The sequence below is a fragment of the Xiphophorus couchianus genome, chromosome 7 (genome assembly GCF_001444195.1).
Source record: "Xiphophorus couchianus chromosome 7, X_couchianus-1.0, whole genome shotgun sequence".
Lineage (NCBI taxonomy): Eukaryota > Metazoa > Chordata > Actinopteri > Cyprinodontiformes > Poeciliidae > Xiphophorus > Xiphophorus couchianus.
Genome location: NC_040234.1, coordinates 19,494,403 through 19,509,333, shown reverse-complemented (window position 1 = coordinate 19,509,333; position 14,931 = coordinate 19,494,403). Strand labels below are relative to the sequence as shown.

General features: G+C 36.4%; 2 protein-coding genes across 2 annotated transcripts in view; one reads left to right on the top strand and one right to left on the bottom strand.

Moving 5' to 3' along the window:
- Window positions 1-5,646: 5,646 nt before the first annotated feature.
- The window catches only part of tmem198aa (transmembrane protein 198aa), a 45,131-nt gene continuing 35,846 nt past the window's right edge, over window positions 5,647-14,931 (bottom strand). The window contains exon 8 of the mRNA XM_028023161.1: window positions 5,647-5,657. The gene's annotated coding sequence lies outside the window, so the exon portion shown is untranslated. The remainder of the gene's footprint in view (window positions 5,658-14,931) is intronic.
- Window positions 7,782-14,227, top strand: desma (desmin a). Its single transcript, XM_028023158.1, has 10 exons — window positions 7,782-8,475; window positions 9,831-9,891; window positions 10,033-10,128; window positions 11,475-11,636; window positions 11,714-11,839; window positions 11,956-12,066; window positions 12,296-12,405; window positions 12,497-12,549; window positions 13,102-13,187; window positions 14,122-14,227. The coding sequence occupies exons 1-10, from the start codon at window positions 7,895-7,897 to the stop codon at window positions 14,161-14,163; spliced, it is 1,428 nt and encodes a 475-aa protein (XP_027878959.1). The 5' UTR covers window positions 7,782-7,894; the 3' UTR covers window positions 14,164-14,227.

Below are 14,931 nucleotides of genomic sequence, written 5' to 3'. Positions count from 1 at the left end.
GAAAAGACGACCTATAGGGTAATAACATGCCTAAATTTAAAGCTTTAAAGTTAGAGGAACCCGTGCTTTGAAGTTCATGTTGCTGTGCTCTCACGCCCTCTAGTGTTTGCTTTAACGTAGTATTTGCTTTCCCAAATTTTGTTTATTCATTAAATCTTTAATTAACCAGATAAATAACATTTGTGATTAAGTCCTTTTCACATTGATGACCTGGCCAACAAAGCACACGTCATAGCTGGCAAGACAAACATCAATAACAAAATAAATATTAGAAATATTTAATTTGACAATAAAGTGTACTAGGTATTATTACAGTAACGACTTAAGATTTTAAAAACAGTGACGATTTAATATTTTAAACACAAGCACTGTGAAAAGTATTTCTACTGTTGGGATCTTATAATGTAAGTTTTGTTAGCCACTGTAGGTCATAAAACCTCAATTAATTAAACATATACAGTACAGACCAAAAGTTTGGACACACCTTTTAATTCAATGAGTTTCCTTTATTTTCATGACTATTGACATTGTAGATTCACGCTGAAGGCATCAAAACTATGAATAACACATGTGGAAATATGCACTAAACAAAAAAGTGTAAAACAACTGAAAATACCCCTTATATTCTAGTTTCTTCAAAGTAGCAACCTTTTGCTATGATTACTGCATTTTCTTGATGAGCTTCAAGAGGTAGTCACCTGAAATGGTTTTCACTTCATAGGTGTGCCCTGTCAGGTTAATAAGTGGGATTTCTTACCTTATAAATAGTCATGAAAATAAAGAAAACCCATTGAATTAGAAGGTGTGTCCAAACTTTAAATTCTTTGATATGAATTATCATCATTCACTTGTTTAATTGCCTCCATAAACCGTTTTTATATCTCTGAGTAAAAGTCAATACCATTTAGCAAATACTGCCCAACACTGAACATTGAAAAGAAGTAGGTAAAGAAATTTTCACGCATCTTCCAAATATGAAACAACATATAAATTCCTAGGAATATCTTCTGCTCTGTGTCAAAGCAGTTTCATCAACTAACAACAAACTGTAGAAATCCACAACACAAGCATATGTAATACAAATTTTTACTGACTTTGTTCAAGGTTTAAAACAATAATTTCTATCATAAATGCTTACTTTATTAGATTTTAGAAATCACATTATCTTTTATCCTGTAGAAATTGAAAAAAAAACACAACATAATAAAATACTTCAAGCTTTTCTACTCTTAATGTGACATATCTCATATTGACCTGCTCGAATAAATTTTGCTCTGAAAAAATTCTTTAGATCAATTTATTCTGTTTTTGACTTGAGTGTACAGCTGGACTTATGTTGATGATAAAAAAAAAGTCCTTCTTGATTTTCAAATTATTAGCAAACACATTTAGGATCAGGAAAGAGGTAGGCCAATACTAAAACCTCAAGTATTGGCCTTTGTCAGTTTCAATCATCTTGATAAAAAGTGTACGGTAGTTACATCTGAACTAATGTAGCCCTAGATCTACCTCCTCTGTGTATCAGTGTGTGGTGGTCTTTTGGTGACGTGCAGTGTTTTTAGATTTCTTTTTTGCGCCAAACTTACCTTCTGGAGTTCTGATCAAATGATTAATTTAGTTTCACTTGAGCATTTTTCAGTGTTACTTTCAGACTGTTGGTAACTTTGCTCACCAGTTTCTTACTCATCTTATTAACTTGTATGGAGAAACGTTCAGTTTTCATAATGTCACTGTTGGTCCATATTTTCTACAATTAGATCCCTTTCTCTGTACTATTGAGGTGCACGGTTAGCCAGCTGTCTGAAAAAAACTCCTTCACTTTTCCCTTGGTTACAAGGAAGATAAATTCAAATGCTTGGAAGTGTTTCCAGTTACTAAATACACAGGTGGCTATTTGTGTAGCTTTCCTACTATGTTAAACATGTCTGACTGCATACTCCTTTCCCGAGAAGAACGCCTTACAAATTAAAAAGCTTACATCCATTAGACATTTTTGTGTATATGAGAACAGAATAAAATTGGCTATTATATTTTCCAATATTTAGTGAAATTAAATATTGGAAATTTAGTGTTCTTTCTTCTGTTTTTAGACTTATGTCCATATATCAAAATATATATTATAGCAGTCATTCTAACATTGAGAAAGAATAACTAGATCATAATGCACATTTTGTGTAAAAGCTCAGAAACTGTGGTACTTTCAGCTCTTAATTCAGTGGTCTCTCTTATTTGCTGAAATAAGTTGCATTACCAGTTGACACAGCAACGTGCAGTTTGAGTGCAGGGATTTCAGGAATTTCACCAGGGAGCAATAAATTAGGCTAAGGAAATTTGGATATTTCTCTAAATGTGACTTATGTAGGTTTCTTTTAGCACCCAGTAACCATAACAGAAGAACCAACAGATTTACCAGTATGTTTGTACTTTTAATGTCAGACCTTACTTGTACTATTATTATTATTATTTATTTTTAGTCAGATATACTTGCTCAATAAATTGTAAAATGGGACTAGGTGCCACTGAAATTGAATCTCTGCAACATATCAAAGTCTAATGATTTTACTTTAGGAACTCCGTAATGTTGCACCACTTTGATATCAAATCTCTCCCAAAATAGACCTGCATAAAACATGGAACAACTGGTTTCTTCTTAAAAATATAATATTTTTAGAAGGCTGTTAGAGTCTTTTATGTTTCACACTTGCATGCAATCACAAGCATGCAAAACCTGTGACAGAGTCAGACAAATACAGCACTTCTCTGTCTTCCTTTTTCTCCTTGTTTCATCATAAAGTCAATTTTGGGCCGCAGCTCAACTGTTTGGCATGTTGTGTATGCCTGTTGGGTTTGTTGCTGGGCAACAAGTATTCTGCCTGTATAAATGTTTAAACCACCTGCTCTTTCCTCACCATTGAGTATTATTTACATCGTACTTGTGCACAGTTTTTTCAACATTCTTTACCTTTTTAAGTTAGAAACTCATAGCTTGGGGCATCCATTTGTGATTGTATCTACTATCATCTTCTTATATTTTAATCGGAAGGATTTAAAATAGAGTCCCCACAATGCTTATTGTTCAAAAGCATTTTGATTCTCCATGCAATTTGTCAAGCTCAGTGTCAAGGAAAATTATTAGTAGATCAAATTACCATCATCTCCCTCACATCCTTTGGCTTCCAACACTTTTGCCTTTCTGCCATACTAACAACTGGACAAAATACTTCTAAAAGATGGCACATTAACTTTACTCTCCCAATGTGTCCCAGACTGACTTTGGGTGCTGTCAGGACATCAAGTCTAGACATTTAAAGAACTCTATGTCTGGGTTTGTAATATTAACTGCATCATAGAATGGGTCTGATCTAACATCTAACAATTAGAATATAAGATTTTTCTCATCTTGTGACAAATTGGCATGTGATATAATTTACTTTGTTGAGAAATGCTGTTGTTATTTTCTTTTATTCAGATTCAGGTCAGGACATGGATTTTAAAATTAGTACCTGACTGTCATGTGCTGTTCATTTTCCGAGACTTGTTTCCTGTCTGGATAACTGTTTCCATAGTCGTTTTTTTCATTAGGGTGCTAACTTAAGAGTGTCTTTTCTGGGATACAGTTCAGGGTTGTTTGGCTCTGAGTTTGTGGCTGTTAGGCAACCGTTTGCTGGCTCACTGTCTGTCCTAAGCTCACGATGTAGTATTCAAACCACTTGGATGCCTCTTCATCTCGTATCAGCAGTTTGTTTCACATCCAGCCCATAAAAGATTTGCACTCATCTCTATCGGTAAAAATCTCCACCTCTTAAGTCCTGCTCACTGCAGCATTTGTCACTGTTCTAACTACATTTACTTCAACTTTCTCACCAATATTTGTTGGACGCCACACAAGAAAACAGTTCTGTCCAGAACATTTGTCAAGAGCAAAAAACTACAAGACTTTATGAACCAGAACTTCAAGAACAAAATAATAGAACTGCTCTTGAAGATCTAAGAGATGCATACTTTTTTTTTGCGTAATAGGCACTGGTCATACTATGGACAGTACGTGCAAATTTCACATACTGTCATGGCACAGTATTTGGAAACAGTAAATTGTTTTAAATGGTGACCTAACAGCAAGACTTGAAGTTTCTTTTAGATTTTTTTTTTACCTGCTCAAAATGAGGGATGGCATAGACTTAGATCTCTGGCCAACTTTCTTTGTCACAAGCCCAGATATTTTAAAGATTTAAATTATTGTTATATTGTTACTCCAATCTGCCTCTAATCTGCTGGTTTTTCAGCCTACAGTAGGAATAAGTCGGGAAGGACACCATTACCACTTCTAGTAATGAGCAGTCAATAACTTAAAACAGATGAATATAGAAAAAACCGTTTGTCCTTAAGTTTTACATGTTAATTGAAATAATTTAGCTGTATATTAAAAAAGATTAAGATGTATAGAGTTGTACCCCCCATTTGCACTAGAGGAGATGAATCAGTTTTATTGGTAATCATATAACATTTTATGGCCCTTCCATAAAAACAACACTTTCAAACAGGTTCATCTGAGCATGTTCGGCCTATACTAATAGAGCATTAGGGATATGTGAAATATTTTCTTTCTCTTGACGTTTAAGACAATATTTAATGTCATTTGACCTATGAGCTTAATTTTTTTTCTCATGCTTTTAATTAAAATTACATTTGAGTCACAACAATAATCCTTCATAAAATATGCAAACAAAAAATCAAATATTATGCAATTTTTCATTATTAATTGGAGTAAAATGAATCAGTCTGTCTTGAAAGTACTAATGTCTGTACTTTCTATATGTTACTTTTTAAGGCTAAAATGAGAATTTATGACACAAAACTGAAGCTCATTTCTAAAAGTCCATACTTGAAATAGAACAGATATATTTAGTGTTTTGATATTAACAAGCACACTTTGCATGAAGTTGATGGCGCAGCTTCTCTCATTGTGACTATTTTAATAGCTCAGTTTTATAGCTCCATTGTTAAAAGCTGGGTGACCTTCGATGGTAAAGGAAGGTGTTTGAGATGAACTATCTAGAAATCAAATTTCTTCTCTAAGACACATTAAGTATTTATGTAATTTTACTGTTTTAAACTATCAAATGGTTTTGAACAACTAAGTCACTTTGGTTTTACTCTCTGTAAATAATGCGTTATAGGTTTGTGAAGTAAACACAAAGTTCTTTCAAATCTTGTCAGACATTATCATTACCTTTTCATCAGTTATATTTACAACAGAAAAAGAAACACAAAAAGGCACATACTTGAATTTCTTTAATTAGTGCTACTATCCATTATCTTTACTCCTCTGGGGTCTTTCGGGGCAGACGACCAAACAGGCTGAGCTCTGAATAGGAAATCTAAAAATAGGGCTGCTACCACCCACTGCAGCTGACAGGCACGCTGCTTTGTGAAACACAAATATGTGCATGACCACACACAATGACCCCTCCAGCATATACCTATAAATACAGTACATATGCACACTCATTGACACAGAGTGTCTTTTTAAATCCAGAATTAAATCTTATAGGTTTGGAGATTAAACACAGAAGTTGTGTCACTTTATTCTATGTCAATTAAAGCAGAGAGTTTTGTAAGTACTTGGTAGTCGGCTCTCAAAAGTTACTGTTGGTGTACTTTTTAGAGTAGTCATTACTGACAATACATAAACCCACAAAAGTAGCTATGACAGAAGACTGAGAGCAGGACTTAGAAGCCTCTTAAATCTACTATCAGCTGGGACCCAGCTGTGTGTAAGGTGCTTTCTATTTTTTTTTTTATAGATGATGTTCTTAATTTACATATGTGTATTATTAAGATCCTTGCATTGACTACCTGAAGTCCTAATATGTACTGCTGACTCATCAGGTGCATTTGGAGGGATTTCATCCCACTGTTCCTCATTCAGAGACTCTTGCCAACTTCTGATCGCTTCAGTTGGAGAAATGTTTCCTGATTTCAAAACTTTGGCTGAAGTGGCCCTTGTAGATCCATTCTACAATATGGGAGCAGAGTGGGGATTCAGTCTCCAAATCTGCCATCAATATGCTGAGACATTTGAGTACACACAGGTGAGTATGCAATTCAGGTGTGAAGTTTTAAATTCAGGTGTGCTCAATTGTCCGGAGATTACGGTAGACTCATTTGTAATGCTGTTTTAAGACCACTGTTTCATGTGACTATTTCAGTTCAGTGGGTACAAAGACCTTAGTAAAGGCAAAGCTGGCAATGCCCTGGGCCAGGTTTTATTGTAAGATGACATTTTGAAGAATTGAAATGTTGTCTCCATGTCAGTTATACACTGCATCAATTTGATTACAAATTGTGAACACACCCTGAGTCACTCAGATGCTTAACTTACATCTACTGTTGCAAAAATTCAACCAATGCATCTGACCACTCACACATGGTGTGAGTGGTCTAAGTGTAGTGTGTGACAAATTCGAAGTGTGGAGTGTGACCTTCCTGGCAATCCTATCAGTCAAACTCTGATGCTACTTATATAACCAAGGACAAATATACACTTCTAAAACAAAAGAGTTTGGTGTAACTGGATTTAATTTAAGGATATCAGATTAAAGGGAGGTGAATACAAAAGCAGTTGGTTTTTTATTTTTTATTGACACACATTGTAGAAACCATTGTAGAAACCATGTACCATTGTGTCAGCTTACTTGATAAAATCCAAAGAACATGCATTAGAGTTTGACATTATAATAAAATATGGGTTTGTCTCGGGCCTATGAATATTTTTGTAAGTACACTTTATGCTAGGCATACATTCTGAAACCAGTTAAAATCTTTATAACTCATGCTTGAACAAGAGGTTATGAATTAATCTGAAGAGACATTTTCACAAATATAATATAGTTACACTGAAATATTGAGTTTCAATAGCTTTTATTTTACCCGTGTTGCTTCATTACCCACAAAATTGTGAAGAGTTAAACATTCAACCAAACACTTTAGGTGAAGTTCTACAGAACATTACATTAGTATGGAAAATGTTTTATTTGAGAAAATACCACTGATCTAATATTTTACCTCATATTTCTACTAACATGGTTGGTTCAGTAAAGACCAGCATTTTTTAACTTTTTGAGATCTGATTCAGAAAATTTTCCCATAATTTCTTTTTTAATGACTTTTACAATTTGTTACTAGCACAATCACTGAATGAATCGGACTCTTAATTGCTCATGCAGTCATGTTTCAGAAGAGACAGCTACGAATGCACAGCTGATCAACTTTACCAGCAGCTGAAATTGGATCCCTTGACAGCTGAATGTAGGGCTGGCAACAGACAAGACAAGGTGGGGGATTGAGGATGGGAGATACTCTGGAGCCATGATTGTTGTCAAAGAGGTTAAAATATGTAACTCTACTTATATTAAAAGACTGTAATAAACTGGTGTAAAAATAAATCTATGATCGCGATCGTTGAAAATGGCATCCAGAAGCTTGTCTATATTTTGAGTTTATGATCAACAAAAAGAGACTCGTTTACAGTTTTATTGTGATCTGATGCAACTGGCCATTGAAAAAAAAAATCTCAGTAAACATGAAAGACCTGGATTAATGTTCTCTAAACATCCTGTCTAATATATCAAAGGGATAGGGTTGCTTTGGTTTGAGGGTGGTTGAGTGGTGGGCGTAGGACAGCATAGGTTGAGTGGTGGGCGTAGGAGAAAGAGGGAGGCCGTAGAGGAGGGGTTAAGGGCTAGAGTGGGTGTGGATGGTCTACAAATAGTTGCTCTGAGCGCCTGCCATTTCTTCACCAAGTTTTTCTTCCGCTTGCCTGGTGGGACTGTTGGGCCTTAACACCCGAAGCAGCTTCTTTGAACCCACAAACCAACTAAGCAGTCAAGTAACCATGAGCAAATCCTACTCCTCGTCAACCCAGAGTGCCTCCTCCTACCGCCGGACCTTTGGTTCTGGTGTTGGTTCATCACCAATGTCATCCCTCTTCTCCTCCTTAGGAGGAGGTCGAGGCTCTGCTTCCAGCCATATGTCTTCCAGAGTGTACGAGGTCAAGAGTTCCGCTGTTCCCTCCTTCTCCAGCTTCAGAGTTTCTTCTGGAGCTGGGGGAGCAGGATGTGGCTCCTCAACAGCTGTGCGTACTTATGGAGGCGAGAAGCTCGACTTTAACCTTGCAGACGCCATGAACCAAGACTTTCTCAACACAAGGACCAATGAGAAGGCCGAGCTTCAGCACCTCAACGACCGCTTCGCCAGCTACATTGAGAAGGTACGCTTCCTGGAGCAGCAGAATGCTGCTCTGACCGTGGAGATTGAGAAGCTGAGGGTTCGCGAGGGTCCTGGCCGTGTGGCTGAGCTGTATGAGGAGGAAATGAGGGAGCTGAGGAGGCAGATCGAGACCCTCACCAACCAACGTGCCAGGGTGGAAGTGGAGAGGGACAACCTGGCTGATGATCTGCAGAAGCTAAAGCTAAGGTAGGTTCTGATGGTGTGTCAATATAGAATGAATACATGATGAGTAGGCTCCAGAAAGTTTTGTAAAAGAGGCCAGAGGGTTTGCTAATTAACAACTTGAGGTGGCCCAGAATATTCTGAGCTTTATATAAACGTGGCAGTACTAGAAATTTGGGTAACCTTAAAAAAAGAAAAAGAAGAAAAAAACATTGATCCCATGTTCTGTAAAACAATACCAAACAGGATATTGTTAAGCTATGTGGAAAAAAGATTATTTGAAGACAAAAAACAGAGGAGTAGAAATACTTTGTTAATTTCTCTCTGTTACAGAAAAGAGAAGCCATAGATAAACCTTGAAGAATTTCAAAGTAGGCCTTCTTGAGTGAATGCTACCGTTTTCAAGCTTCCTATAATTGTGGAAATGTATTCCAAAGTGACATCACTGAGGAAAATAGAGATAGAGACAGATTTACAGACTCATAGGAATGAACCTTAGACAGACAGATAAAGTTTCAGCCAGACGTAAAACATTCAGACAGGAAGAGAGGTGGACAGACAGAAAAAAAATCTATTATTTTTAGACACTAAAAGGAAATAACATTCTAAATTTCACTTCAATCCCTTGTAAAATTTGTTTGTTGGCCTATATTTGTCTGTTTAAAGCTTTTAGGTCAGTTTGTGTTTCTGGCATAACTCCATCATGACACTGGATGAATCATCGCTCACATTAAAGTGTGTAATAAAAACCCACCCCAACACGCACAGCATGCAGTCAGCTTCCAATTCTTACACACATGCACACACACAGTCTACAGCACGTACACCCCCTCCTGCTCTTCACATTCTGTTTATCAGCCCTCTTCGAGCAGCTGCCTGAAGCTGTGAGTAAGTCCAGCAACAGCACTTGCTTCACCCACTGAAATCAAAATACACACCCTAACCTCCTGCTTGCTCACAGCTACAGCACGTGAAAATAACAAGCAGGTATTCAAATTTTCATGTCGTCCTCCAAAGATCAGTCACTTTCCCAACCTTTGATGCCTGTAATTATGCATAGATTAAAAATTTTTTTGTGTTTTTAAAAAATGTTTGGTGAAATGCTAAATGTGGAAAGAGCAAGAATGGTTCTTGTTATCACCCCACGGCCGCTGACAGTGGGGGAGCAGCTGCATTAACTCTTTAAGGCTGAAAGAGCAAGCAGGCGAAGACGTGTGGGTGTGTGGATACAAACAGAGTTTAAATAGAATACAGTTTGTGTCTCTCGGGTTTTATTTTTAAGTACAAATGCAGCAGCACTCAAGGCAAGAAGAATTTGTCCTTTAACATTCCTCTGTTATTGTTTTTTCCCCCTGTGGGATAACTCTTCCACCTTTTAGACTGCAAGAAGAAATCCACCAGAAGGAAGAAGCTGAGAATAACCTGTCTGCCTTCAGAGCTGTATGTCTTAATTTTTGTTTGTTTGAACTTTAGTTTAACTTTTTGAATAAAACTCTGTTTCCGCTTCATCTTTTTGTACAACAGATTCTTAGTCATTTGCCTTTGCCTGAATACATTCTCTTGCTGTGTGCTTGTTTGTAGGATGTTGACAGTGCCACTCTGGCCAGGCTGGACCTGGAGCGGCGCATTGAGAGCCTGCAAGAAGAGATTGCCTTCCTCAAGAAAATCCATGAAGAGGTTTGATACTCTTCTAAATGTTTCCCGTACAGAGGCATTGTTTTGTCTCTGTGATGGTTTGTAACATCTGATCAGTCTCTCCCACTGATGTTAAATTACATGCACTAACACACTAATATAAATATGCACAACCAAGAAAATCCTTGCCGAGATCAAAGGACTGGATGAGCCACAAGCTCAGCTCAGTTTCAGTGCACAGCTGAGGATCCATCTTGTCATTTTGTCTTTTTTGTCTCAACTTTGACCTCCCAGAAATGCTTAAGTGCTGACTGGTCTAAAGGAGCATGTCAGCTGTTGCGGAAATAGCTCAAGTGTGTGTGAGTGTATACGTGGCAACAAATGGATAGCTATTTTAAACTATTTGATTAAACCAAACGACAGCTGAATGCAGCTTAAGCTTGTAAAATTCTATATTTTTATTGAGAATGAAAGAATTGCATTTGCTGCTACTAGAATTTATGCTTTTAATACTTTCTCCCAGTGCACATAAAAAGAAGGCTTTATTAGTGTCTAGATATTTTATTTTTAATGTCAGTTCAGATAGGAAGTGCCTCATTACACATACAAGTTTAATTTCACAGAAACAAGTGTTTGGTATTGGAAAGTGTACCAACACAAGTGTACCAAGTGTTATAAGAGGTGGGGTTTTAGAAATACACAGCCTATCTTTACCAGTTAATTTCAACTTAACAATTATAAGTTATTACACTGAACTTATAATTTTTTATACAACTGTTTCTGAGGCCTTTAATTCTTTAAGGAGGTTTGTAAGATAATTACAGTTAAAAATGTAACTTGTTAATTGGATTCTTTTAACAAAACAATTTTAAAACAATCTGTTATCTTTCTAATTGGTTTTTGTGGTTATAACCAATCAGATATATATATTTTTTGCATTTTGCTGATTGTAGAAACATTTTATGAAGATTTTTCTTTCTTTTTAATGGTTACACAGAAAAAGACAGAGGATGCAAAAAAAGTCAAAAGAAGACTGTAGTGAAAGTGTGTTTATCAGTTCAAATTTTATTACATGGGTTATTGTGTGTGTGGCTTTCTACCATGTTTTTTGTAGCATATAACTTATGCCCTTTTAGTTGGGAAAATAAAAATAGATGACTATAATCTCCTAATGTATCAAATAAGATACAGAGCTAGAGAAAAATCTAGATGTGTACTTTCAAACTATAGAATATTCTGACTATTATTTATTTTGTAAGGCTTTGAAGGGTTAAGCTGCAGTCTATTTCTCTCTTAAACATCCATAAATCTCTTTCTTTTTGTTACATCATTTCATTAAGTTTACTTTTGCTAAAAATGAATCTCTTCTTTCCATGAACACCTTGCAGGAGATCCGAGAGCTGCAGAGCCAGATGCAGGACACTCAGGTCCAGATCCAGATGGACATGTCCAAGCCTGATCTGACTGCTGCTCTCAGGGACATCCGCATGCAATATGAAGCCATTGCTGCAAAGAACATTGCAGAGGCTGAAGACTGGTACAAGTCTAAGGTAGATTAGAAGCACTTCATGAGTTTATTTTCTTCTGTTTCTAAAATTCTTAAACACTCACCTGGTGTCTCCTTAAGGTGTCTGATCTGAACCAAGCTGTGAACAAGAACAACGACGCTCTGCGGCAGGCCAAACAGGACACCATGGAGTACAGGCACCAGATCCAGTCCTACACCTGTGAAATCGACTCTCTCAAGGGCACTGTCAGTATTTATTTAACTCACTGTTTTCCTGTTATTTGTAAACTATACAGCTTGAATTTTTTATTTTGCTGCCAGTCCTGTTTAAACACGACTTCACCTCCTTTCTAACCTTTCAGAATGAGTCTCTGCTGCGCCAGATGAGAGAAATGGAGGACAGGACGGGCCGGGAAGCCTCTGGCTACCAGGATACCATTGCACGGCTGCAGGAAGACATTGCCAAGATGAAGGTAATAAACCTTCATCTTTAGCATTTCACATGAGGCATGCATTGTGACAGCAGATAATAAAAGCAACAGCTGTCAGATATAAGAGGTGGGGTTTTAGAAATACACAACCCATCTTTACCAGTTAATTTCAGTATTTCTAGTAACAGTGTGATTTTTGTTGGTGGGGAAACTTTAATTTTAGGAGTCAATAAGACTTTTAATTATATTTTTTTAATGTCTTGATCTAAAGGATGATATGGCTCGCCACCTGAGGGAGTACCAGGACCTCCTCAATGTGAAGATGGCTCTTGATATCGAAATTGCCACCTATCGCAAGCTGCTGGAGGGAGAGGAGAGCAGGTCTGTTTGCTTTACACACTGATTAGAAGGATGATAACAAGCTCAAATTACGTAATATTACTGTTATTTTCTCTCTTTCTTTCCATTGCAGGATCACCACCACTATGCCTGTCCAGTCTGCCTATTCTTCCATTGGATTCAGAGGTAACAGGAATAGTAACATGTTCTTTTTTCAACACATAAATACTTGTTAAATCCATTTTACATTCCAAATGAGTCAATAAGCAGGATGATAACGTTTAATTATAGCCTGTGACTGAATATGGTAGATGCTATTTTCAGTTTATTACATATCATGTACCTGCAGTAACACTTTCTGACCACTGGGTGGAGACGTTACAGAAGACAAAATACCTCACAGGACATTGATTTCACAGATAAGCAACCCAGACTTAGATGATTATGTAACGCTGTCTCCTCCTTTAGTCTTCAAATGTGTTTAATTTTACATGTTTAATTATTATTTTGAATAAATATATGTAATTTTCACATTTAAAATAGAAATGTAACACTGGAAAACAATAAGCAGCTTCAAAATCTCTTTTCTGATTCTTTCCCTAATGTAAAAAGCTTAGAAGAGTACGGTACCTTTCTCAATCAATAGTAAACAACACCAGTGCCTTTAAACTGAATTGATTTTGTGTTACTGTAAATAAAGTTAATTTCCAAGCTAATTAGGTGAATGCATTCTTACAGAGACCAGTCCTGAATCCCAGCGTGGATCAGAGGTTCACTCCAAGAAAACTGTTCTTATCAAGACTATTGAGACCCGCGATGGAGAGGTGTGAGCTCACATGCATCCACGTGTCGACAACACAGACAAACAAATTATAGACAAACACAAGCTGAATTACTCACATGGGTGAAAATACCCATTGTAATCATTGTTTTTAAGGATTTTAAATTTGGAAATATGACATCTTTACTATTTTTATGCTTTATAGCAAGATTTGGAAGTAATACAAGATGCAATATACCAGAACACCTCAATCTAGGCATCCCAGTGGGAATTATGCCATTTAAAATTTATAAACTAAGAAAATGGTTCCTTTTGTGAGTGGATTTGACAGTTCTGGTTCCACTTCTATATGTCTAAGGGTGAACCACTGAAATGTGATATTTTTAAGGGCCACAACATCATTCATTTTTGCAAATTCCTACTGAACAAACACAATGGGATGTGCTAACCCTTAGAAACACATGGTAAAATTTTAAGAATGAAGAAGCAATAGGTATAAAAGGATTCAGCAGTAATTGCCATAACACAAACAATGTTAGAAAAGACTGTAAATTGGCACACTTATGTGGTAACAGATCATGTTTAATATATGACATTCCTAGATGAAATATTCCATGAGCCAGGGTGCTAGTGCCCAGTGTGTAAGTTTAGTTTCATTGTTCCACCTACACTTTTAGCATCTGCTCACTTGCTTCTATAGCTTTGCTACAAGCATGATAGCAACACTGAAATGACATGGAAAGTCTTTGTTTCTCCTCTATAAGATAATGTAGATTGTAGGCACTTCTTTGAAACTGTGAAACTGTAACACTTTCTTCTTTGAACTGTTAGCTTCACTGGCCTGCACAGCACTTCACTCCAACCAATATCTGCACAATTTGTATTAACCTACTTAGCGATTTGTCAACATTAATTACTGGTTCTTTTACATGAATGATCATTGACATTAATTGCTTTTATTTCTTCTGTCCCTTAAGGTTGTCAGCGAGTCAACACAGCATCAACAGGACATCATGTAAAGAGACAACATGAAATGAAAAATAATAAAATATCAACAAATATAGAAACTGTTTCTTACCATTACTGTAAGAAAAGATAAGCTGAGCCGATGTTTGTAGGCAGAATTAATAATGTAAGCTTCAAGTTATGAACATAATTTAAATCGATTGTATTCATCATAAAATAGATGCAGGCAGGTTGCCTTTAGCCTGGTTTTAAATGAATAGCATTCCAGGATTTTAAACTTTTTTAGCATTACTTTATATTTCAGAAAAGCATTCGACTTTGCTATTTCTCATCTCTGCATTTCCATTTTAACAAGTTGTTATGGTTCAGCATAATAAGGGAGGTTTTTGAGCTTCAAGACGGTTCAGCGAGCCCGAAACACTGTGGTCAAACATAATACTGAAAGGAGATATTTTCACTGTGCATATTCCATTATTTGTTTTAGCACAAATATGAACATATGATCAGTTAGGGACAATTGTTGTTGCAAATTTAATGAATGTGTCAGGTTGGATTTAAAGAACATATATATTTAAAAAAAAAGTATTGAACTAAGAGGGAACTCAGTCATGTTTAAAGGTCGAGCTTAGCTGCATGTGTTTAGTGCTTGTGAATGAGAAGGTAAAAATGGTTTGATGTTTCACTCCAAATAAACCTCAGTGGAGATGTCCAAAACTGTGTGGTTTTAAATTGTTCTAATTTTAAAACCTAATAAGAAAAAATGTTGGTATTGGTCATTTTTTCTTTTTATTGTCTGAGACTGCATACACACTCTTGCAAAG